General features: G+C 42.7%; 1 protein-coding gene across 14 annotated transcripts in view; it reads right to left on the minus strand.

The window, feature by feature from the left end:
- Positions 1-26674, minus strand: part of svila (supervillin a) — a 433091-nt gene that overhangs the window by 137152 nt on the left and 269265 nt on the right. For 7 of the 14 annotated variants that reach the window (XM_072508365.1, XM_072508366.1, XM_072508367.1 and 4 more), the window contains 8 exons: positions 24475-25305; positions 23954-24124; positions 23156-23190; positions 21834-21898; positions 21413-21561; positions 16388-16483; positions 11477-11726; positions 4508-5090 (listed from right to left, as the gene is read on the minus strand). In XM_072508365.1, coding sequence (XP_072364466.1) covers positions 4508-5090; positions 11477-11726; positions 16388-16483; positions 21413-21561; positions 21834-21898; positions 23156-23190; positions 23954-24124; positions 24475-25305 — 2180 coding nt within the window. The remainder of the gene's footprint in view (positions 1-4507; positions 5091-11476; positions 11727-16387; positions 16484-21412; positions 21562-21833; positions 21899-23155; positions 23191-23953; positions 24125-24474; positions 25306-26674) is intronic. The other 7 variants (XM_072508362.1, XM_072508373.1, XM_072508369.1 and 4 more) reach the window with 4 other exon arrangements.

Genomic DNA, 26674 nt, shown 5'->3' on the forward strand with positions numbered 1-26674 from the left:
ATCAAATGCCTTACTAAAATCCATGTACACTACATCCACTGCTTTACCTTCATCCACATGCTTGGTCACCTCCTCAAAGAATTCAATAAGATTTGTAAGGCAAGACCTATCCCTCACAAATCCGTGCTGACTATCCCTAATCAAGCAGTGTCTTTCCAGATGCTCAGAAATCCTATCCTTCAGCACCCTTTCCATTACTTTGCCTACCACCGAAGTAAGACTAACTGGCCTGTAATTCCCAGGGTTATCCCTAGTTCCTTTTTTGAACAGGGGCACGACATTCGCCACTCTCCAATCCCCTGGTACCACCCCTGTTGACAGTGAGGACGAAAAGATAATTGCCAACGGCTCTGCAATTTCATCTCTTGCTTCCCATAGAATCCTTGGATATATCCCGTCAGGCCCGGGGGACTTGTCTATCCTCAAGTTTTTCAAAATGCCCAACACATCTTCCTTCCTAACAAGTATTTCCTCGAGCTTACCAATCTGTTTCACACTGTCCTCTCCAACAATATCGCCCCTCTCATTTGTAAATACAGAAGAAAAGTACTCATTCAAGACCTCTCCTATCTCATGCCAGTTATGGCTACTGGGAATATTTGTGGAGTCCTCCTGCAATCCTCATTAAACCAGGGTTAACAAAGTCAGAAGTAGCACCAGACATACCGAAGATGATGGTGAAGCTACAGCGCAGGACTACTCGCATATAAAGCAGCGAAAGCAGCATGCGCTAGACAGAGCTAAGCAATCCCACAACCAACAAATAAAATCCAAGTTCTAAGATGACAGTCTTACCACATCATGGATGGTGGATAATTAAACAACTAATGGGAGGTGGCTCCACAGACATCCACATCCTCAATGATGAGGGAACATAGCATATCAGTGCAAAAGACCAGGCCAAAGTATTTGCAACCAGCTTCAGCCAGAAGTACTGAGTGGAGGAACCCTCTCGGCCTCCCAAGGTCCCCAGCCATCTTGGAGACCAGTCTTGAACCAATTCGATTCACTCCACGTGACATCAAGAAACAGCTGAAGGCACTGAATACAGTAAAGGCAATGGACCCTGACAGCTACAGTACTGGAGACGAGTGCTCCAGAACTGGTCATGGCACGAGTAAAGGTGTTCCAATACAGCCACAACACTGGCATCTAGCTGGCAATATGGAAAACTGTCCAGATATGCCATGTCCACAAAATGCAGGACAAATCCAACTTGGCCAATTACTACCCATCAGTCTACTGTTGATCAAAGTGATTGAAGGGGTCATCAACAATGCTATTGAGTGGCATCTGCTCAACAACCTGCTCATTGATATTCAGTTTGGGACAAAAGAGTTGAACTCCAGCAAGGGGAGTGGTGCGAGAGTGACTGCCCTTGACATCAAGACAGCATTTGACTGAGTGTGTCAGAAAGGAGCCTTAGCAAAACTTAAGGGAATGGGAATCAGGGGGAAATTATGCGCTGGTTGTAGACATATCTAGCATAAAGGAAGATATTGTGGTTGCTGGGGGTCAATCATCTCAGTCTCGGAACATCGCTGCAGGAGTTCCTCAGGGGTAGTGTCCCAACCATCTTCTGCTGCTTCAACAATGACCTTCTCTCCAAAATAAGGTCAGAAGTGGAATGTTCGATGATGATTGTACAATGTTCAACACCATTTGTGATCCTTAGATACTGAAGCAATCTGTATCCGTATACAGCAAGGCCTGAACAACATTCAGGCTTGGACTGATAAGTGGCAAATAACATTTAAGCCACAAGTGCCAGGCAATGATTATCTCCAACAAGAGAGAATATAGCCATCTCCTTTGATTTGGTGGCATCACTGAAACCCCCCTCTTTCAACATCATGGGGATGTCATTGACCAGAAACTGAACTGGACTAGCCATAGAAATACTATGGCTACAAGATTAGGTCAGAGGCCAAGAATCCTACTTCAAAGCCTGTCACCTAGAAGGCACAAGTCAGGAGTGTGAGGGAATACTCTCCACTTGCCTGGGTGAGTGCAGCTCCAACAACACTCGTGAAGCTTGACACCATTCAATATAAAACAGCCTGCTGGATTGGCACCCCAGCCACAATCTTAAACATTCATTTCCTCCACCACTGTTGCACAGTGGCAGCAGTGTGTACCACCTGAAAGATGCACTGCAGCAACTCGCTACTCTACCCCAGAGAAGGAGAGGGCAGCAGATGCATGGAAACACAACCATCCACAAGCTCCCCTCCAAGCCACGCATCATCCTGTCTTGGAACTATATCACCTTTCCTTCACTGTTGCTGGATCAAAATCCTGGAACTCCCTTTCCAACAGCACTGTCAGTGTGCATACACCACAGAAACTGCAGCAGCTTAAGAAGGCAGCTCATCACCACCTTCTCTAGAGCAATTAGGGATGTGCAATAAATGCTGGTCTTACCAGCGATGCACACATCCCATGAATAATTAAATGAAAAAAAAAGGCCATTTTCTAGGCTAGGGGCCAAATCCACCATGGTATGCTTCCTGTAACCAGTCTGAGGGTGAATTACTTGTAAACAGAGAAGGGTGGCAGTAAGGGACGGCTATGTCACAGATTTTGTTGGGAGACTCAGACCAGACCACAATTAGTTGGTCCAACAACAGTACCTGGAGTTAAAGAGTCATAAGATGCTTGACATATACCCAGTGGATTGTGGGAGGTGTGGCTAACCAGGTCATCGCATTACTGAACTGGTACTGGGATGGGCAGTGTCTGAAATTAGAAAAGTAAGCAACTTTACAAAATTCATTTATCCAGGAACGTTGTCCCAGCTGGTGAAGCCAGCCTATATACCGGCTAAGATCCAGTGGAGATGTAAAGAAGTTCTTTTCGTGCAGGGTGGTAAATTTCAGCATGACCTGTCCAACAAGGTATCAAAAACTGTACCCTAACCATACCAAGATATGGCCAGCGTAAAGAATATGGGCTGGATTCTCCGATTGAGAGGCTATGTCCTCACACCGGCGTTTTACACCCAGAAATCTCTTGCAAAACAGCCACCGATCCTCCGTTTGGCTGGTGCTAGCATGCTGGCAGTGTAGAGCACCTGGCTCTAGCTGCCGATACAGCCCAGAGAATTAAAAATGAAATGAAATGAAAAAATGAAAATCGCTTATTGTCACAAGTAGGCTTCAAATGAAGTTAGTGAGAAAAGCCCCTAGTCGCCACATTTCCGGCGCCTGTTCGGGGAGGCTGTTACGGGAATTGAACCGTGCTGCTAGCCTGCCTTGGTCTGCTTTCAAAGCTAGCAATTTAGCCCTGTGCTAAACAGCCCCTATTGCTGGGTCTGTGGCCGCGCATACGCACAGCAGCGGCCGCGCCATGCAACATGGTGTCGGCTGCTCGTGGACCTGGCCTGCGAAATAGTGCCCCCACTTTGGCCGGCTCACGTGCCCCGGACCACCCCCCCAACAGTGCCCTCAGCCCCTGGTAAAGTCCACCCTGCCCGTGGATCAGTCCTCCCCTGACTGTGGTGGTGCTGGACTGAGTCCGCAGTCGTCACACCGAGTTCCCGATGGATAAAACCATGGAGAGACCCATGCCGTCCGGAACTCGGCCGGTCAGGGGCGACCTCAGGCAATGTCCTGAGGCTGTCGATACGTCGCGCGGCGTATCCGGAGAGTATGCCACTTTGGGAGGGCGGCACATCCCGAAAGCGGTGCCGCCCCCGATTTGGTCGGGAACTTGGATTCTCCGGCCGATCGCCAAACGTGTTTTGGGCGTCAGTGACTGGAGAATCCAGCACATTTCTTTTGTTTTAGAATAGTTGAATTGTAACTGGAGAACTGCCCACACTCTTTGATATTTTGAATGATTCTGGGGAGTGATGTAGTTGTGTTATCGCATACAACATACAGGAATATGGATTAATCCTTTTACCCAGAGGGGGGTTAGAATGTGAAACCGTGTTTCAATGAGCAGTTGAAGTGAACAGAATAACTGCATTTACGAGAAATGTAGATCAGTACATGACGGAGAAAGGAATAGAAGGACATGCTGGTAGGGTTAGATAAAATAGGATGAGAGGAGGCTCGTGGATCATTAACGTTAGCATAGACCAGTTGGGAAGACTGGTCTGTTTCTGTGATGGCAAATCATATTTTACTTTCAATCCTGTACTCAGGGGATGAATGGATTCACAGTGACATGATGCCTGGGGATCTTATGGTCATTTTTAAAAAAGAGGTTGGTTTACAATAACTGCTAAGTAGTTAATCGTTAACACTGGAAAAAAAAGTAAAATATTGCAGATGCTGGAAATTCTAAAATCAGAAAATGCTGGAAAGACTCAGCAGGTCAGAATTAATCACTTTCTTCCCAGTATAAGTGTTTCTGATTGTGCACAACTTAGGGTCTCAAAAAGCACTCACTCAAATTGTGACATTCTGTGAATTTACATTGAGGTTTTGAGTTGGCTGTTAATCACTCAACCAAATGCTCAAGTCACTAGCTATACAGTCACAACAAAATTTAGATTTACCTGTAACTGCTCGCTTGTTCTGCATGTCGTGTTCCACTTTCAAAATTTCATCACTGCTTTCCCAACTCTCATGTATGTTCTCTGATTTCATAACCTCTTTCCTTTCAGCAGCCTGAGGCAGGGTTTCTGGACTGAGTTGCTTCCCGCTGTCTCTTTCTGGGGTTCCATGTTTACTGTCCACACTCCTCCTAGTGGATATTTGGAGATCAGTTTCTGTCAAGTTACAATCATATATGCTGTTCTGCTGCAGCATCGCTTTTGTTTCATCATTTTTGTAGTCATCCCCAGTGCCCTCTTTGTATCCTCCTATGAACCCGTGGGTTTTTTCCTGTGAAGAGTGTGTGCGTTCTGATGGAAGCATACTTGCACTGGAAATGTCAGCACCGGCAAGGGAGCTGTGGGAAGGAAGAACAGATTTTGCTGCTGACTTGCGGCATGTATGTAAACTATTCTCAGCAATGGAAGACTTTCCAAGATGTAGGTCACCAGCACAGGCTGTGGAGACTGTGGAGACTGTAGCAGTCTGACCGAACTGCGCCAGAGACTGTGAGAAGGGCCTGATCATCCCAGTTCCATTTTGTACCTGCAATAGAAAGGCAGATAAATGTTTTCATATGTGCTAAAAAGTGAAATAAAAGTACATGTTGCTGTGTCTCCAGTTTACTGCAAAGCATAAAAGATCTGAAGATTTCCTTCCCAGGCATGTTTAATCTTTTCAAGACTCAAATGATAACACATAGTTGCATATGATGTTGTTGCCATTACAGAGACTTGGTTGAGGGAGGGACAGGATTGGCAGCTAAACGTTCCAGGATTTAGATGTTTCAGGTGGGATAGAGGGGGATGTAAAAGGGGTGGGGGAATTGCATGACTGGTTAAGGAGAATATCACAGCTGTACTGCAGGAGGACACCTCAGAGGGTTCATGTGAGGCAATATGGCTGGAGCTCAGGAATAGGAAGGGTGCAGTCACAATGTTGGGGGTTTACTACAGTCCTTCCGATAGCCAGCGGGAGATAGAGGAGCAGATATGTACGCAGATTTTGGAACAGTGTAAAAGTAACAGGGTTGTTGTGGTGGGTGGTTTTAACTTCCCTTATATTGACTGGGACTCAGTGCAAGGATCTTGGATGGGGCAGAGTTTGTAAGGAGCAATCAGGAGGGCTTCTTGAAACAATATGTAAATAGTCCAAATAGGGAAGAGGCCATACTGGACCTGGTATTGAGGAATGAGCCCGACCAGGTGGCCAAAGTTTTAGTAGGGGAGCATTTCGGGAACAGTGACCATAATTCAGTAAATTTTAAGGTACTGTTGGATGAAGATAAAAGTAGTCCTCGGGTGAAGGCGAGGCAGTGGCATAATGGTATTATCGCTGGATTAGTAATCCAGGGACCCAGAGTCGAATCCTGCCATGGCAGATGGTGAAATTTGAATTCAATAAAACAATCTGGAATTAAAAGCCTAAAAGGTGACCATGAAGCAATTGGAAATTGTCGTAAACACCCATCTAGTTCATTAATGTCCTTTAAGGAGGGGAATCTGTTGACCTGGTCTGGCCTACATGTGACTCCAGATCCACAGCAATTTGGTTGATTCTTAAATGCCCTCAGGGATGGGCAATAAATGCTGTCCAAACCAGTGACGCCCACATCCCATGAATGAAAAAAAAAAAAAAATTGAGGGATGGCTAATTATAACATTATTATTCAGGAACAAAGAATCTAGATTGGGGGTGGATGTTTGAGGGTAAATCAACATCTGGCATGTAGGAAGCTTTCAAATTTCATTTGATTGGATTTCAGGACCGGTATGTTCCCGTGAAAAAGAAGGATAAGTACGGCAAGTTTCGGGAACCTTGCATAATGAGGGATATTGTGAGCCTAGTCCAAAAGAAAAAGGAAACATATGTAGGGCTAGAAGGCTGGGAGCAGATGAAGCCTGTGAGGAATACAAGGAAAGTAGGGAGGAACTTAAGCAAGGAATCAGGAGGGCTAAAAGTAATTGGCAAACAGGATTAAGAAAAATCCCAAGGCTTTTCATACATATATAAAGAGCACAAGGTAGCTAGGGAATGGGTTGGTCCACTCAAGGACAGGGGAGGGAATCAACGTGGGGAGCCAGAGGAAATGGGTGAGGTACTAAATAATAATAATCTTTATTATTGTTACAAGTAAGCTTACATTTACACTGCAATGAAGTTACTCTGAAAATCCCCTAGTCGCCACACTTCGGAGACTGTTCGGGTACACCCGAGGGAGAATTCAGAACGTCCAATTCACCACACAGCAAGTCTTTTGGAACTTGCTGGAGGAAACCGGAGCACCTGGAGGAAACCAATGCAGATACAGGCAGAACGTTTAGACTCCGCACAGTGACCCAAGCTGGGAATCGAACCTGGGGCCCTGGCGCCGTGAAGCAACAGTTTTTGCATCGGTATTCACCAAAGAGAAGGACTTGGTAGATGATGAGTCTGGGAAAGGGTGTGTAGATAGTCTGGGTCACATTGAGACCAAAAATGAGGTGGTGTTAGATATGTCCCAAGGGCCTGATGGAATCTACCCCAGAATACTGAGGGAGCAAGGAAGGAAATTGCTGGGGCCTTGACAGAAATCTTTGTATCCTCACTGGCTACAGGTGAGGTCGCAGAGGAGTGGAGAATAGCTTATGTTGTTCCTTTGTTTAAGAAAGGTAGCAAGGATAATACAAGAAATTACAGGCCGGTAAGCCTTGCACCAGTGGTAGGGAAATTATTGGAGTGGATTCTTCGAGACAGGATTTACTCCCATTTAAACATATTGGTGAGAGGCAGCATGGTTTTGAGAAGGGGAGGTCGTGCCTCACTAACTTGATCGAATTTTGTCAAGGAAGTGACCACGATGATTGATGAAGGTAGGGTAGTGGATGTTGTCTACATGGACTTCAGCAAGGCCTTTGTGAAGGCCCCTCATGGCAGACTAGTACAAATGGTGAAGTCACATGGGATCCGAGGGGAGCTGGCAAGGTGGATACAGAATTGGCTCGGTCATAGATGACAGAGAGGTAGCATTGGAAGGCTGCTTTTCTGAATGGAGGGCTGTGACTTGTGGTGTTCCACAGGGATCTTTGTTGGGTCGTTTGCGGTTTGTAGTATATGCAAATGATTTGGAGGAAAAGGTAACTGGTCCGATTAGTAAGTTCGCAGACAACACAAATATTGGTGGAATTGCGGATAGCGATGAGGATTGTCAGAGGATACAGCAGGATCTACATCGGCTAGAGACTTGAGCAGAGAGAGGGCAGATGGAGTTTAAACCGGACAAATAATAATACAATCTTTATTAGTGTCACAAGTAGGTTTATATTAACACTGCAATGAAGTTACTGTGAAAATCCCCTAGTCGCCACACTCTGGCGCCTGTTCGGGTACACCGAGGGAGAATTCAGAATGTCCAATTCAACTAACAAGCACGTCTTTCGGGACTTGTGGGCAAAAACCAGAGCACCCTGAGGAACCCAAACCAGACACGGGGAGAACGCACAGACAGTGACCCAAGCCGGGAATCAAACCATTTTGGAAGGCCACATGCAGGTGGGAAATATGCAGTAAATGGCAGAACCCTAAAGAGTATTGACAGGCAGAAGGAGTGCATGTCCACAGGTCACTGAATGCGGCAGCACAGGTGGAGAAGGTAGTCAAGAAGGCATACAGCATGCTTGCCTTCATGGGCTGGGCATGGAGTATGAAATTTGGCAAGTCATCCTGCAGCTGTATGGAACCTTAGTATAATAATAATAATAATAATCTTTATTGTTACAAATAATTAACACTGCAATGAAATTACTGTGGAAAGCCCCTAGTTGCCACATTCCAGCGCCTGTTCGGGTACACAAAGGGAGAATTCAGAATGTCCAATTCACCACACAGCCCGCCTTTCGGGACTTGTCGGAGGAAATCGGAGCACCCGGAGGAAATCCACGCAGACACGGGGAGAACGTGCAGACTCCACACAGACAGTGATTCAAGATGGGAATCGAACCTGGGACCCTGGAGCTGTGAAGCAACAGTGCTACCCACTGTGCTACCGTGCTGCCCTATAGTCAGGCCACACTTGGAATATAATGTTCCAATTCTGGTCGCCACACTACCAGAAGGATGTGGAGGTTTTGGAGAGGGTACAGAATAGGTTTACCAGTATGTTGTCTGGTATGGAGGGCATTAGCTATGAGGAGAGATGAAATGAAATGAAAATCGCTTATTGTCACAAGTAGGCTTCATATGAAGTTACTGTGAAAAGCCCCTAGCCGCCACATTCCGGCACCTGTTCGGGGAGGCTGGTATGGGAATTGAACCGTGCTGCTGGCCTGCCTTGGTCTGCTTTAAAAGCCAGCTATTTAGCCCTGTGCTAAACCAGCCCCTAGTCTGGAGGTCGAGGGGCGACCTGATAGAAGTCTCCAAAATTAAGGCATAGACAGAGAGGATCATCAGTAGCTTTTTCCCAGGGTGGAAGAGCCAATTACTAGGGGACATAGGTTTAAGATGCAAGGGTCAAAGTTTAGAGGAGATGCAATGCTCGGGAACCAGGACATTGTGGGCCATTACCTACCCATGAAGGACAAATGCAGTCTCAGTTTAATGTCCCATCAGAAAAATGTTATCCCCAACAGTGCAGCATTCTTCCAGTACTACAAAGGAGTGCCAGCCTAGCAGAGGTGTGTAAGTATGGCGTGGGCCATGGAAATATGACGTTCTACATGGAAACATAGAAAATAGGAACAGGAGGAGGCCATTTGACCTCATTCATTAGAATTATGGCTGATCATCCAACTCAACAGCCTAATCGTGTTTCCCCCCATATCCTTTGATCCCTTTCGCCCTAAGTGCTTTCACCCCAAGTACTATTATCTAACTGCTTCTTGAAAACATACAAAGTTTTGGCCTTCAACTACAACCACTGTCTGGGTGAAGAAATTTCTCCTCACTCTGTCCTAAATGGTTTACCTCGTATCCTCAGACTGTGATCCCTGGTTTTGGACGCACCCACCATCGAGAATATCCTTCCTGCATCGACCCTATCCAGTCCTGTTAGAGTTTTATTGGTTTCTGTGAGGTCACCCCTCATTCCTCTGAACTCCAGTGTATACATATCTAACCAATTCAATCTCGCCTCTTAAGTCAGTCCCGCCTTCCCAGGAATCAGTCTGGTATCACTGCACTCCCTCTAGAGCAAGAACATCCTTCCTCAGATCAGGAATCTGGAACAGCACACAATATTCCAATGTGTCAAGCATGATTTCCCCTTCATAAATCCATGCTGACTCTGCCCGATCCTGTCACTATTTTCTAAGTGCGCTGCTATAAAATCTTTGACAATGGATTCTAGAATTTTCCCCAACTACTCATGTCAGGCTTATTGGTCTGCAATTCCCTGTTTTCTCTCTACCTCCCTTTTTAAATAGTGGAGTTACATTAGCCACCCTCCAATCTGCAGGAACTGATCCAGAGTCTATTCCTAGAGCCACTTCTTTAAGTACTCTGGGATGTAGATTATCAGGCCCTGGAGATTCATCAGCCTTCAATCCCATCAATTTCCCCAACCCCATTTCTCTACTAATATTGATCTACTTCAGTTCCTCTCCCTCACTAAACCCTGCGTTCCCCAATATTTCTGTCTCAGAGGCAGCAGTGCTACCATGGAGCCAAGGCTGACACCTCTGATGCTGTTAATGAGAAATTCATGCAGAAGTTTACAAATCAGACCCTTGGATAATCAATGTCTACTTTCTGCTCTTAATGGGCGACATTTCAGAATGTGCAGCCAATCTGATATTACTCTCTGGAGGAACACTAGTAACGACAACTATGTATTTAACAAAACATGAAGAACGTGGGTCACCAAACCTCCAGAAAACCTTTTCCCCTTAGTCAAGTTCTCTCTCATAGAATGTACCCAAACTACGAAATCTCCTCAATAGCGCTTTCAAAAAAAAGTTACAAATTATTTTGTGACCTGGAGGAGTAATTCAAATAAGCTCCAGGACATGAATCCAACCGTTCAAGTGTTCATCTGACCATCTGAATCAGGGTGTCTATAATTACTTAGATCTGGTAGAAAGGTTTCTGCATGTGTTTTACTGTCTGAAATGGCCTCAGATTTGGCTACCATGGAATAGAATTCTGGTCTTCCAGGTCAAAAAGCCACACCCAAGGTCAATGCAGCATCTTGTTCTTTTGGTACAATGTTTCTGCTTATTTTAAGAATCAATTCATGCGTAGACATATTTTAAGCTTATAAAAGGCATACTTCTATTCTGCATGAAATCCAAGTTCCATTACATAACATGTCACCGCTTGCTCCAAGCACAAAATCAATCTGGTAGTGTTACACCACTGTAATCCTATACAACTGCATCACATGAATTCCCATTTACAGATTATCAGACAAATTTACAGCAATTGAAGGTCTAGTTTCTTATCAATAGAGCCAGACTTGGAGCTATATAAACACTACCTCACTTTATTAGTTTCTCTTCCTTCACTCCGTCCCGTTATATGCTCCGGAGACATTTTCCTTGGTGTTTGTTTGCAGCCCAATATCTTGCAATTTGCATTTAGCTTGCAGACAGCCGGGCTCCAATTTGCAAAGTGAAAATATTCAGCCAAGCAACTGTATTATCCCCATCTTTGTTGCCAGTTACTAGGTTCAAGAAGCATGTGAGAGAGTCAGGAAAGCCTAATCCCCTTCATCAACATTAAGGTGCAGCATCTAATTCAAATACATCTAATTTTCACACTCTCAGCATGGACCTTTCAAAGGCAGCATTACCAAATAAACTGCACTGCCAATCTGCCATCACCGCTCAGTTACCTTTCCCAATGGAAGATGAATAGAATTCATCCTCTTTCTGAACAATATTCGAGCCCTGACCTTCTGCCGGGAAAGTCGATAAGCTTAAGAACACTAGATGTCACTGTAATTTTCAAACACGTACCTCTTCAACTTCACACAGTGTAATTGGTTGAGTCTGAAATCGAGAATTTGACCGTCTTTGTTTAGTATCGCTTCTGCTCCTTGCTGCTTTTACTTTGGTCACAGGATGCGAAAGGCGGTTGAATAAAGCCATCTTTTCTGCCAGGCTCAGTGTGGAGATGTCTGGCTCTTCAGGCTGGCCTTGATCTGTCAATGTTTTGGTTTCACTCGCCTTCTGTTCTCCTGCAGTATACTGTGCAGATGCTTGTAGTCTAGGAAATGCATTGGTTTGATATTTAGGTCATCATTTTGCAGTACACTTAGTCAGTCCCTGTCCCCAAAATGTCTCTCTAAAATTAGAGCTTTACAATTCATCATTTAAAATGCCGGCAGCTGCCTGTTATTTCAAAATCTCTTTTTAAATCAAATCATTAAGGACAAGGTAAATATTATACTTCATTCCAGATATATAGGTTTTCAAAAATAATTGCAAGTATCAGTAGGTAATCTGAACAATTCAAACCATTAGAAAGATCCAGACAAAAACAAACTGAAATGCTAAAGACTTTACAAAGTCTTTAGGATGGTTGAAATTCATTACAGTATTGCACTGGCTACTTAGAACACGAATGCACAATTAATTAACTGATTCTTTTGCATAGGTTCATACTCTAAATTATGCAAGTTTGGGTTTCTGTACAAACACCGACAGCTAAAGCGTGAAAGGGTTCGACTCTAATTAACTAGGTTTTGATGAAAGTATACTGCTAGCTTGTAATGAGTGGTTAAAATCAAAGCTTAAATGCAAACCTGTATTTTTCAGTTACACATTTCTAACAAATAATATTGTTACCGTTCGCTGCCATTTAAAGGCAAAAGCTCTTAAATATTACATTTAAATATCCGCTTTACAGAATGTAATGGCAACCATACAGGAGGGGGGGGATGGAATCCCATGCTTACACACCAGCTCAAGACAAGATGTGTCAGATTTATGGAAACTGATTGACCAGACATCATCGCAATCAGGTAATGAAAAAATGCACTGTGGATGTATGGTAAAATAACTAGTAAATGAAGCAGCATCCAAGCAAATATTTAATTTACGCTGTCAATCCTAATGCTGAGATGCTCAGTAAAAGGTGGTATAATATCCAGCTGGCATCCATTCAATCATGAAACATTTTAAATCAATGGAAAATGGAGCTAATACGAGCAAAAAGCAGATAGTGGGGGGGGGGGGGATTCTCCAGTCCAACCGCGTGTTTCTTGGCAACACGCCTTTCGCTGGTGATGGAATTCTTTCTTCCCGCCACTGGTCAATGGGATTTCCCATTGAAGCCACTCCACGCCACCGGGAAACCAGCGGGCAGAGTGCGCTGCCAGCAGGAAAAGGGAATCCCAATGGTCAGAGAATTCTGGCCAGTATTTTGCCACAGAGCCGGGGGGGGGGGGGGGGGGGGGGGTGTGCGTCTGGGAGGTGGGCAAGATCTTGTAGCCTCAGCACCATAGTTGGTGCGCAGGTACCTACTGGGAGACTAAAATGTTTCAATTTTGTTCAATGAGAACTTGAGCAATGAGAACTTTTAACACTGAAGTCCTACACTATACGATTTAGGTAGCTGGAGGAATGGGATAGTAATTATGGCAAAATTTCATGATGGTTTTCGTGACAATATTTGTTTAAAACATTACATGTGTTTGCCTGTAAAACACTTTGGGGCATTTGAGAGAAACATGGTAACTGCTAAACAAAAGTCGCTTTGCCTGGATTTTTAAAAAGTGGCTTAACGTTGGCAGAATTATAAAGCTACGGAATTGCAATGTGCAGTACAATTAGGGGTCCTTTTTGAAACTTTGGTTTAATATTACACATTTAAGCTTACAATTGCTTGAAGTATTGGCCTATCAAATTCATAACCACAATATAGGTTAACTGCATCCCATCGAGTGGGGGGCTTTTGAGCTTCTGCCAATGATACAGCAAGCAGGCTAACAGAAGACAAATATGGCCTAGAAATAGCTTCCCCTCTCCTTGTGGGAAAGCTCTGCATGAGATTGGGAACTTTTTATGTCGAGAGCCATGGAGTATCTCACTGTTTCAGAAAATTTCAACTTTACTTGAATATGTAAGACAACATGCCTCAATGTAGGTTGACTGAAAACTAGGGTGGGTCAATAAATGCTGGCCTGGCCATCAACGCCCACATCCGTAAAATGAATTTTTAAAAAACTAGCCTCAAGTAATATGAACATCCGATCGACAGTGGAGGACTCAATTTTATCTGTCAAGACCATTGGAATCCTTAGCATTAATTACAGCTGGTTTATTTTATTTCGTAACTAAGTCGGAATGAAAGTAGGTGGAAACTTTCTCCGCTTTCCTGCTGCAAATAACCCAATCCAGCATTAATTGTGCATCAAGGACTGTGCCACAAAGTGGCGGTTTCCTGATTTGGGTCCCAAGAGATCCTTCCCTCTAGAGGAGAAGAAAATCACCTCTTACTTTCTCATGCCTACGGATGAAGGTCCAAGCACATTGTTAGCGAAGGCCAGAAAACAACTTAAAATGTTGAGAGAATCTCAAGGAATGAACTAAAGAACGGGCAATTGTATGGAGCCTTCCCAAGTTTTGAATTTGGACCAGAGCAGGTCACAATCATCCCTTTTAATCTCCCCTTCTAAAATGTTATATTATGCACACATGATAGCATTGTACTTTCTTCTTAAATATCCCGAGTTGCAGAAAGTTCCTCATCACCAACTGAAAGCATAGATGTCGTTAAAATGCAATATTAAATTCTGCAATTGCATTTTAAACCCAGCCTAGAAAAAAAGGCATGCATATTTCAATCAAAACACAAGGCACGCTTGTATACTTGGATGCTCTGGATGGCAGGGTTGAAGTAGCTCAGCTTAAACATATCGACTTACAAAGTGTCATGTGAGAGTACCCTTTAAGAAATGAGTGTTTAAGAAATGTACCTTTAAGAAAAGGAGCTGCTCATGTTACTGCAGTGATGTCAGAGTGTGGGTGGAGCTGAGCTCTACTTCTGCTTTTTTAGTTTCAATTTGAGAAGAGCTGGGGTGTGTCTGTGTTTTTCAGTGAGCTGAATCTGAAGTTAAAAGTGAGCTGCACTGCTGTTGATTTATGCCATCCAGAGACTATCTATGGATCATTTGGAGAACTCAGAATTGATTGTAAAAAGGTCTCAGTATTGAATACAAATCTAATGTGCTCCTGTTTGAATGTTTGTTAAGTCTTTTGGATGGTAAAAAGGACAGCATACAGGTTATTTAGTGTTGTATTCTTTGGAGGGTGTATTTGATTTACTGGTTGCTAAGATATTCACTGTTTGTTTTAAAAAGGTTAACTTGAGTTCATAAAATAAACATTATTTTGTTTTAAAAATCACTGGTCTATTTTCTGCTGTACCATACCTATAGAGTAAGCCATATGCTCCCCATACCACAATCTATTAAAAGTTGTGGGTCAGGTGAACTCCATGATACACTTTGGGATTCTTTAAACACTGGCCCATAACAAAAGCTTATGATGGGTTCAGAACTCGCTTACACACAAAATTAACAAATACCCAGTAGCATTCCTTTGAACGTTCATCACACAAAATGAGATGAAAAGCTAAGGCCAATAGGTTTGTGAATCCTGTAACCAAATCCCTGGAATTCTATTTTATCAGCATTTGAAACTGGCAAAACTACATTGATAAAGTGCAAATAATTGCCCAAACCAGCAGGTGGTGCTGTTTAATTTCTTTAGCCACAGACAATATTGTGTGGCTTGATAATTAGTTATTTCACAATTTGTGCTCTACATTCCACCTCAGAAGTGCTGTTTCACACTTTATTGACAGGGGGTTCCAAAATTGAATTTGAGGCTGCCCTAAATAATTTAGTTTTCGGGTTCTGTTGCACAGACAACCCAGGAACAATCGGTTTTCCCAATTTCCCGTGCAAGGCTGATCACAAATTGCCTATTTGTTGTTCAACACTTTTTATAAGTCAGTGACAGAAGAGTTAAATCAACTTTTACAAGTTGCTGTTGACGAGTTCCAATGGTTCCTCTTTGGACATCAAAACTTGCAAGTTTCACGTGAGTTAGTTGCAGAATATTATGGAATTTTTTTTTATTAAGCTGGAAACAAATTCTGACAACGGTAACCCAATTAGACAAATTTGCAAATTTGAGAAAATAATGACCGAGTATGTATTAGTAACAAAAATATCTTCCCAATGTGGTTTTCTCCAAGATGATAGAGTACTGGATTACACCAATGATTCCCATCATCACAGAAGAATAGTTCTCATTAACACTGGGGCGAATGGGATTGGGAAAGAGAAGAGAAAATAATAACAAACAGTTGCCCCTGAAAACGTGCCCGAGAAACCTTGATGTTCAGCTCAAAAGTAAGCAGGGCCAGGAAGGAGAGAAGTTCTGCAATGATTTAAGAGAAGCTTCGGCCAAACCAGAAAAGAATGAGGATTTTGGAGGGAAACAAAAAGAAAACTGACAAGTATTGAGATTGTGAATTTCCGACCGATCCACCCGAATCCTTCTGTGATCCATGTTCACATTTCTTATGTTAAATTTAGGGCATACAAATCAAAAGATTTATATTGGTGCACTACCTGCGTACACACATATATTAAGCTAAAGAGTTTAATTATTTTTTTCTTAATTAAATACACTTTTACTTCATACAACTCAGTTGAAGAACCTCTGACAAGATCTTTCTAAAGTGGCTTGTATCAGAACTAGATCCTAATCAATAAACAAAAATATTAAGTTAGCTTAAAAGGTACATGATTAACTTTGAAAGAGCACAAGATAATGCTTTTAGAACCAAATGATCACCAATTTTTAAAACTGGCATAGCCATCCACTTAGCGGGACATGCAAATTGTAAAGTACCTGATTGATTGTGAACTGGAGTTTATTAGAGTGGGGCTAGAAGTTCTTGCCATGACTGTGTTGGCAGTCACCGTATGGGAGACAGGGGTGGGTTCACTAGAAACAGGGAAAAACAGATCAAAGCATGTAGAAGAGAAAAGAATTAAGCAAAGAAGCAAATTTACCAGGATACAAGCAGACAAAATAGAAAGAAAAAACAATTACTCATCCTAGTTCTAACAGACGTCACCCAGAGCTAGGCTTTCCAAATAACACGATTATCATCTCCACATACCCCGATAAGTCCCTCAAGTGAATACACTGGGGTGGGAAAAGGGGAAATGTGAGAAAAGCTAGAATGCTATTTGGGTACTTTTCCTTTCAAGAATAATGCATACTAATCTGTCTTTCAAAGCACACAGTGGCAAATATCTAACAGGCACTTAAATCCTGGAATAGCCCTTTTGGGAAGATGCACTCAGAAGACAGTTAATCTAAAAATGCATGAAAATAAGTCTTCACGTGACAATGGACTACATTTACACTTGGGTCAATACTGACTGCACAAACTCCAATACCAGCTACACTTTAAGAACAATTCAAGGAGCCTCCATGCATGTTCATCAGCTACTCCTTAAATGACAGATTGCTATTAAAAAAAAGTTCAGCTATATTTGCCTGCCTGCTTAGACACTAAGTCAGGTGTGATGCATTGAATACAAAACCGGCCCCAAAATGGAAGGCACATTACACCCCAGTTTAATAGTTTATCACTATCGTAAATCACTGAAATTATTGGGTGCAATGAATGCTTGGTGTTCAGTTACCTTGTAGAACAATAGGGAATAGGTACCACCCTGATGCTGAAGTTCATGATCATAGTGCGATGTCTAGTTGCGAAGGCAAGGGTTTTTATTAAGACCATAGATGGGTTGGAGAGGAGAGCCTGAATTTTACTGGGTTGAGATCACTGGAAAGTGCTGCTCCTCTGAAAATGTGTCCAATGGCAGCAGACCATCACTTTTTAGGAGCATTAATCATTGAACCTGCATTACCATCATTAGGATGGTACCAGGGATGAGGGGTTACGATTATGAACAAAAATTTAAGAAGGTAGGTCACCAGAGCTGAGAAGATCTCAAAAGAGAACTTGGGAGCAGCACGGTAGCATAGTGGTTATCACAGTTGCTTCACAGCTCCAGGGTCCCAGGTTCGATTCCCGGCTTGGTTCATTGTCTGTGCGGAGTCTGCATGTTCTCCCCTTGTCTGCGTGGGTTTCCTCCGGGTGCTCCGGTTTCCTCCCACAACCCAAAGATGTGCGGGTTAGGTGGACTGGCCATGCTGAATTGCCCGATAGGCCGAATGGCCTCCTTCTGCACTGTAAATTCTATGAACTTGAAGATTAATATAAACTGTGACAGCCTTTTGCCACTGGTCAGTGAGTTGGTCACAGAACATAAATATAAGAATCAGAGGTGTTACAGCGCAGGAGCTGGTCATTGGCCTTTCGTGTCTGCACCGGCTCTCCGTGCTGTCACTTTCTCCCTGCAACCCTGCATATTCTTCCTTTTCAGATAAACGTCTGATTCCCTTTTGAATGTCTCGATTGAACCTGCCTCCATCACACTGAGGCAGCACATTTCAGGCCTGAACCACTCGCTGCTTGAAAAAGGTTCTCATGTCGCATTTACTTGTTTTCACCAATTACTTTAAATCCATGCACTCTCGTTCCCTATCCTTGCATGAGTGAGGACAGTTTCCCCCAACCTTCTTCGTCCAAACCCCTCATGAATTTGAATACCTGGGCAGCACGGTAGCATTGTGGATAGCACAATTGCTTCACAGCTCCAGGGTCCCAGGTTCAATTCCGGCTTGGGTCACTGTCTGTGCGGAGTCTGCACATCCTCCCCGTGTGCGCGTGGGTTTCCTCCGGGTGCTCCGGTTTCCTCCCACAGTCCAAAGATGTGCAGGTTAGGTGGATTGACCATGATAAATTGCCCTTAGTGTCCAAAATTGCCCTTAGTGTTGGGTGGGGTTACTGGGTTATGGGGATAGGGTGGAGGTGTTGACCTTGGGTAGGGTGCTCTTTGCAAGAGCCGGTGCAGACTCGATGGGCCGAATGGCCTCCTTCTGCACTGTAAATTCTATGATAAACCTCCATCAAATCTCCTCTCAGCCTTCTTTTCTCCAAAGAAAACAGTCCTAAATTTTCCAATCTATCTTCAAAACTAAAGTCCCTCATCCCTGCAACTATTATTTGGAATCTTTTCTGCACTCTCTCCCATGCCTTCACATCCTTCTAAATTGCCCCACCCAGAACTGGACACAAGGCTCCAACTGGGGCTGAACTAGTGTTCAACATAACCTTCTCGTTCTCGTAATCTGTGCACTTTTTAAACAATGATGATGGCAAACAAAATTAGGGAAAAGAATGCTTGCTAGAAAATTCAGTGGAATTGTGGAATTCTCCGTCACAATTAAAAAGTTAATAGCTTAAAAAAGGTAAATGCTTAAAAAGAAAAGAGCAATAATACAGGTTAAAGAGAAAGCGGGAGTGACTCTTGACCAGGTGTTCTTGTGGAGAAAAGCACTGGTGCAGAATTTGTGAGCCGAATGGGCTGTTTCAGTGCTGTAACATTCTATGGTTCCTTGGTAATCTTCCCACTTCTTGTCCATCTAGGACCATCTTGACGCATCAGGACACTAAGTTAGGTGGAGATGCTGCAAAGAAACCAGTGCCCAAGTGACCCCTCCAATTTTTCTCAGTGAGCCCAGCCATCGGGTTAATCAACAATGACCTGAAGTAGTGGGAGCTTTCTTGGCTCAGGTATGTGACTACCTGGTCTGCCGGTAAGTTGACTTATTGGCAGGAGTGTCATTTTAGAGCTACTTCATTGAAAAAAAGACCTGCTTGTTTCGTTCTTGCACCCCGTCCCAAAGAGTCATTGCTACTATTTGTCAGACAATTGCCAACCAAGGCTTTGTGCCCTTGTTTGTTGGGCTGCAAATAAACAAGAGATTCTCAAAAGTAGCATCATAAATAGCACAACTCGGAAGCAGCATGTGATAGAGCGGGCTAAGCAATCCCACAACCAATGGATCAGGTCACAGCTCTGCAGTCCTGCCACATCCAATTGTGAATGACAGCGGACAATTGAACAACTAACAGGCTTCAGCAAAATCACCATCGTCAATGATGGGAGAGAGCCCAGCATGTCAGTGCGAAGGGAAAGGCTGAAGCGTTTGCAATCTTCAAACAAAGTTCCGGGTGCATGTTCCATCACAAGTCTCTTCCTGAGGTCCCAGAATCACAGATACCAATCTTCAGCCATTTCGGTTCACTCCACATGATATCAGGAAATTGTTGAAGGCACTGGATACTGAAAAAAGCTATGTACCCTGACAATATCTTGGTAATAGTACTGAAGACCTATGTTCCAGGACTAGCTTCTAGCCAGGATGTTCCAGTACAATAACAACATTGGTTTGTAACCGGCAATGTGGAAAATTGCTTCGCTATGTCCGGTCCACAAAAATCAGGACAAATCCAATCCAGCCAATTGTCACACCATTAGCCTCCTCTCTATCATCAGTGATGGAATATATAGATAACAGTACTATCAATCAACAATACAGCAAACTGAGCAGGTTACAGTATTCCATCAAGGTCAGTTGGCTCCTAATCTCATTGCAGCCTTGGGTCCAAACATGGACGGAAGAGCGGAATTCCAGAGGTAAGTGACTGCCCTTGGCACCAAGGCAGTTTTTGACCGGATGTGGCTTGAAGGAAAAACTGAAGTCAGCACGTATCAGGGGAAAATATTCTATTGGGTGGACTCATGCTTAGCACAAAGGGACATGGTTGTGGTTTATTGAAAACCATCATCTCACTTCCACAACATCACTGTATAAGTTCTTGGGGATAGTGTCCTCGGCCCAACCATATTTAGCTATTTCATCAATGACCTTCCCTCCATCATAAAGGTCAGAAGTGGAGATGTCCATTGATGATTACATAATGTTCAGTATCGTTTGCAATTCCTCAGATGCGGAAGCAGTCTGTGTCCATTTGTAGCAACACCAGCTAACATTCAGCTAGGGTTAATAAATGTCAAGTGACATTCATGTCACACAAGTGGCCAGGCAATCTCCAAAAAGAGGGAAACTAACCATTTCCTTTGACATTCAGTGGCATTACTCTTGCTGAATCCCCCCACTGTCAACTTCCTGGGAGTTACCATTGACCAGAAACTGAGCTGCATCAGCCACATAAATACTGTGGCTACAGAGACTGAGAATTCTGGGGCGGGTAACTCACCTTATGTTTATCCAAAGCATGTCCACAAGGCACCACGCAAGAATAGTAGAAAGGCACAAAAGACTTTGTATCTGGAATGTTTGTAGAAGATCTCACTGTAAATTCACAAATGCTAGACCGAATCTTGGGCCTCCCGTTGAATTCTTCCCCCACCCAACCACACTAAACACACCGGCGAGGGTTTGGGAGAATTCCACCACATTATTTTTGCAGGGTGGCAGATACAGTCTGCAATGTGGACTAAATACACAGACAATGGGCGGGAAACATCCATTCCCCCAGCCGCGTAATTCTCAGCGCTGCGTCATGTAGCGGTGACATGATTCTATACGCCTGCCGCTTGTCAATGGGATTGCCCAATGAAGCCACCCCACGCCACCGGGTGGGGGTGCGCTGCTGGCGGAATCAGTGAATCCCAATGGCAGGAGAATTGCAGCCAATGTTTAAAGCGCCGGCTTTATCAATTTTTAAGATAAATATATTTTCTGTAATTAATGAATAAAGTGCCCTTTCCTTTGGTCATGCCCTTAACCATTGTCATGCTGGACAACAGGTGTGTGAAATATCCACCATGTTTCTGGGCGTTTCCGAGCTGCTCCACATCTAGGCTGGATCCCAACCTTTAACACCTCAGTAGAGGGAGGGGGAGGGCAAAAGAGAGAGGAAAAAATAAACTTTTCTACAGAGGTAACAAAATAAATTAAACATTTGCATCTTTTCAAATTTACCTGGATGCAATAACTACTTCTTCAGTTGTAACAGGTTGGGTACGGGAACGATCTTGCATACGACGCAGCCTTCGTTCCACTGCTGAATTTCTGGAACGAGATTTGGTGGCGAGAGTTGCATCCATTTCCTTTCTTGCTTTTTCCATCTCCTAACACCAAAAATTATAAATTGAAATCGCATAGTAACAGATTTTGTAATTTTTCAACGGGCTAGCATTTTTGACAGAAAGCAAGGGGCTATGATAAAACTCTAGTTTAAAAACAAGTGAGTAAGGCAGCTGACGGGAGGTAAGAAATACAAAAATCATATTTGCATTATGTCACATATCGGACATAAAACCAGATGTTCCTGGAATCTCATGTGAGATCAGCTGCATTTCTTCACAGTACTATACATTACCAATAAAAACAAATTACATACACGGAAAAGTGACCTCTTTGCAGACACACTCATTTTTGCTCGTTCATCCAACTTCTCTTCATCAACTGCAAATGAAAAGTACAGCTAGTTAGGGTTGGAATTAGATTAAGAAACATGAATCTGAAAATTGTTCAGTGCAGTGGAGGGAGAGGAGGAAATGACCTCAATCGTTTCCATAGATGTATAATTACAACCACCACCAAATGTGCACAGCAAGAAGAGAATTATGGCCTGGGTTTTAGTGCAGAGGCAACTTCAACAAAGAGGGACTGTTGTTTTTTGGGGAAAACAGGAAGAATGGAGTTTCTAAATATCCAGCAGGTCTTAGCTGCGGAGCTCCTTTTCTGGCAAGGGCACAATGGGCCGAATGGCCTCCTTTTGTGTTGTAACCATTCCACGATAATTCTGTTAGGTCCCAGGCAGCCGGGTTGACAGGAGGTGGGAAGCCGGTTTCACAAGGCGGTAGTCTACAAGCACAGTTACGTGGTGGAGTGAGAAAGATGGACCAGAGGGCAGGCGGTCAAGGAAGATGATAAATAATGGTTGGAGGATGCCGGGAAAGGGGAGGAATGTCTTAGCTTGTTGGGCTGGGAGCAAATGCTCCTGCTTCTCCTGGCTAACAAGCAGTGAAGTAAAAGGTACTTACTTTATGGACATAGTCCTTCAGTGTATAATCTCTGACACAACTGAACCCACAGGATTTTGGGAGTTAAGACTCAGCCCTATATTTGTTAATATTACAGCCATAACAATGAAAGAAAACTTTTGAGACATATCAAAATAAAGAGATGAGGTTTGTCAAGGAACAGGTCACCTTTTTCTTTTCTGAAGTGTATAAGCAAGCATTAGAAACAATTTCTAACTGGACCTTATTGTTTCTACTCCTTCTTTATCACAATGATAATTTTCCCTGTGTTACTACAAACCAAGGTGGCATAATTCTAGTCATTGCAGTGAAATTCTCTACAACAGCAACTAGTTCGGGAAATTTGGCAATAAAGTGTTTGAAGTGCTCATAAGCAAAGCAGCCTGAATGAAAATGAAGCCTGAATTCGCCCCTGCTTTGGAGCTACAATCACCATTGAAATTATTACGATTTGAAAATCCTGGCTCAAACATCCTAAACAACATATAAATGTCCTGACATAATAATTCATACACTAGATGTATAATATACAGCATAAATGCAATGTACAATATACACGCCTGTATTTTCTACATTCCAATTCATCCACATAAATTAAAACGCGCCTAGTCTCACATTCACTTGCGACGCAAGTGCAGGTACATGTTACCAAGTAAAAAGAAGAACCAATACTTGCCTTCAGTCGATTCCAATTCTGCAATTGGCCCTGGCCTACAAGATAAAGATTAACAAGTTACTTTGATGAAAATTGTGGGTCAGAATTCTGCTTGAAGCACCCACAAATACGTTAATGCAGAACAGCATGCCAGAAATTTCCAAATTAGGAATGGATAATTTTTCTTTGAATTGTCTTACCACATTGAATGAAAGTTAGGGTTGATCTCCATTACTTAATTTGTTATTTTATATATTTAAAAGATACTGTTCGGATGTGGTGTGAAGAGTTAATTAAAGCTCCATTGGTAAGTTTATAATGTTGGCATCTCTAATAGTTTAAATCTGTTGCTGGATCTTTATGACATTTAGTCCAAATGTAATTTCAGAAGAATTATTTGATTGCTACAATACCTACACACCAAAAAAAAAAAGTTGTTTTGCACTCAAGCAAATAGATGTTTAACATTTGGTTGATTATACTATTTTTATTCCACACTCAAAAGTGAACAAAAACATAACATAAATGTAAAGGAAAACAAAATGAAAATGTTCTCTTCCAGGACAGTGATAAAGTAGTATGCAGTTTGTACGTTCAAAAGTCCTGACCAATACTCTTCAACCTTATATTTCTCATCAATTACAGAATTAGAGTGAAAGTCACAATTGCATGCCTGATTATCGTCATCGCCACAAACAAAATTAGCCTCATGGGATTCTACTGCAAATTTGACTGCTTTTAAAAAAAAAACTACAAGAGGAGAAATTATTGGGCATTGCAAAAACATTCAGTAAAATGAATACCCATATACCAGCCTACCTAGCTGTCTCTTGTCGCTCTGCTGTAGTTATAGGCTGTGTTCTAAACCTCTCAGAGGTCTTCCTATTCTCACCAAAGGAAATGTAACGTCGTGGCCTATGATGGGCCTTCGCCATCTCAGCAGGGGTGGCCAAGTCAAGGCCTGATGTCACTAAGTCGACATTAGCTTCACTTTTGCATAGAAAAGAAGACGCACAGGAGAGAAAGACAAGAGCGAAAGACAGCAAGCGAGGGAAAGGAAAAAAATAGAAAATTGTAAAAGAACCCCAGAGAAATAGCCCTTCAACAGATTACATCATACCACATGCTTATATCATGCATGGTAGTTAGCAAACTTAGCAACTACACAGCATCATAACTTGCACAGGCCAGCAACAAGCAAATCGTAATGTTAACGTCTCACATCACTACTTTTCACAAAGTAACAGCTGCAAGCGAAAGCAAGTTCAATTTCTAAGTTGTTATCAGTGCAAATGCACAATAGTTGAGCAAAACAAATCAGCATTCAAAGTACCACCTACAGGTCCTGGTTTCTGCTGGCATTGGCCGTCTCCATGTAGACTCTTCGAAGTTTGGATACAGACACCCTCGTGTCCACGCTACCAGTATCGCCACTAAGTAGATTTGTAGTGCTGCCTTGAAGTTCTTCACTGTTTTGGATGTCTGCCTTCTTTGCCCCTAAGTTATCTAGAATAGAATATTTCAGTTTATATTTTTCAAGAGCTGCTTCTTTGATTTGGTCTTTTCCTCTTCCAGCATCTGCATGAGAATGCGCCCCAGGTTTTTCCTGAACAAACAAAGCTCTCTCTCTCCTTTGATTCGCATCCTTAGGTTTATACCAGTCAATTGTTGACGGCCCCTGAAAATGTGGCTTTTCACCTTCCTCCTGCACGACCCTCGTGTCGCAGACAGTTTCTTCCAGACCCTTCTCCTGCTTGCGAACCTGAGAAGGTAGAACAGCTTTACGGCTTTTCAACAAGTCTCTGGTGCTGCCAGACTCATTCAGTTTTGATTCAGGACTGTAAACACATCTTCTTCCAAACTCAGTCTCATTTGTCTCTTCAGCTCTTGTTGCTGAAAGGTTGGTATTGCCTGGTACACGATTACCAACTGCGCCGTTTTTGTCCTCTTTTGTCACTGCGTTGGCACTGTCTACAGGGTCAGTAGACTGAACAAAGACTGGCTGGTTAACTGCACTGGGCTTACCAACTGTATTAACAGCTGGAGATTCTGATGGGAGGGAGATACAATGAACTGGTATTTGTTGCAGTCTTCTATGAGTGATGTCTTTGACTATTTCAGGGCTGCTCCGAAGTCCTTCATCTTTCAACAGTCTTTCTCTAACTTTTACTCTTGAGAGAAAAGGGAGGAAGCCACTCATTTATCATAAAAAGAACAGTCACTTTTATTATCTGATGTCGCCCCACATAGTAGAGGGGCTCCAGTACACCTTAAAAATAACTAGTGAGAAGACAAACTGAGCAGTTTCTTTTGAGTCAACAAAATAGAGAAGGTAAACGTTCTATTATTATGGATTAGTTGATGGAAGAGGGGATACAGGAGGCAAATGCAACAAAGATAACATCACAGATTCTCCATAACAACGAGCATACTTCACTCACTCACTCACTGAGCAGGTGATGGCTATCCTTATGTGGAAAAGTTTGCACACTAAAGGTACTTTGAACAACCCTTGGAAAAGGAGGGTGCAGCACATGTTACAAAATTCCTGGCAATATTGATTCACATTTCTGTTTGTTGAAACAAATCCTTCACTGCCAACAGCTTGATTAACTAAAAGGGTTTAGACTTTTTAATCTCCAAACATTCATGTTCCCATATTCTTCCAAGCAGACCAGCCACATATCTCAGCAGAATTTAGTGTGTGTGTGTGTGTGGGGGGGGGGGGGGGGGGGGGCTTCTCTATATGCATGTTTATGAATGTTTTCTGTTACTCCAATTTACATTTCAGATCTTTATGAAGCTACAATTATTCCTTATAAGATTGTAAAATCTTCTTTGCTCTTAACGCTTCTCCTCCAAAAGAATAATAACTTTTTGTATTCAATAGGGGGGAAAACAAAATGCTTTATTTAGGCCTGGTGTCCAACCTTTATTTTGCCCATCTTCGGAGTTAATTTTTCTAGCAGTGTTTTATTGGTGCTTTTCACACAACAAATGTTAAGTATCTGAGACAATATTTTACATTTACTTCCACAGCTTCATTGGATCAGCTGTGTTGCATCCAATGTATATGGATCATTAACTGGTCTGTAAGGATTCTTTAGAGGAACGTTCTCTTTCATGCTCAACTTAACAATTCTAAAATCTAAAACATGCCAATTGCGAACGTTAAACGTGAAGAAGTGTTTTTTGTAGTGTGAACAAACATCAAATTAAATTTTTAGAGGGTCAGCGTAGAGGAAAGGGGTGCTATCTATTTAACCTAAAATTGGCAAGCCAGTTACCATTTTCTGCATGCCTGTACACTTACAAAATATCATGTTCGTAACTAATTATTTCATACAAGTACCAAACATTCTTCAATGCCTTCAATAATATGTATGCGCATCTATCACTATCATTACAGAATTCTTTACATTTTTGAACAAGTTTTAAAGGGTGAACAACAGAATCTTTGAATTGGGGGGGGGGGGGGGGGAGAGAGAGGAAGAGTGGGTTGGAAACAGACATAATTGTATATAGATTCCAAAAATGACA

Source organism: Scyliorhinus torazame, chromosome 6, assembly GCF_047496885.1.
Source record: "Scyliorhinus torazame isolate Kashiwa2021f chromosome 6, sScyTor2.1, whole genome shotgun sequence".
Lineage (NCBI taxonomy): Eukaryota > Metazoa > Chordata > Chondrichthyes > Carcharhiniformes > Scyliorhinidae > Scyliorhinus > Scyliorhinus torazame.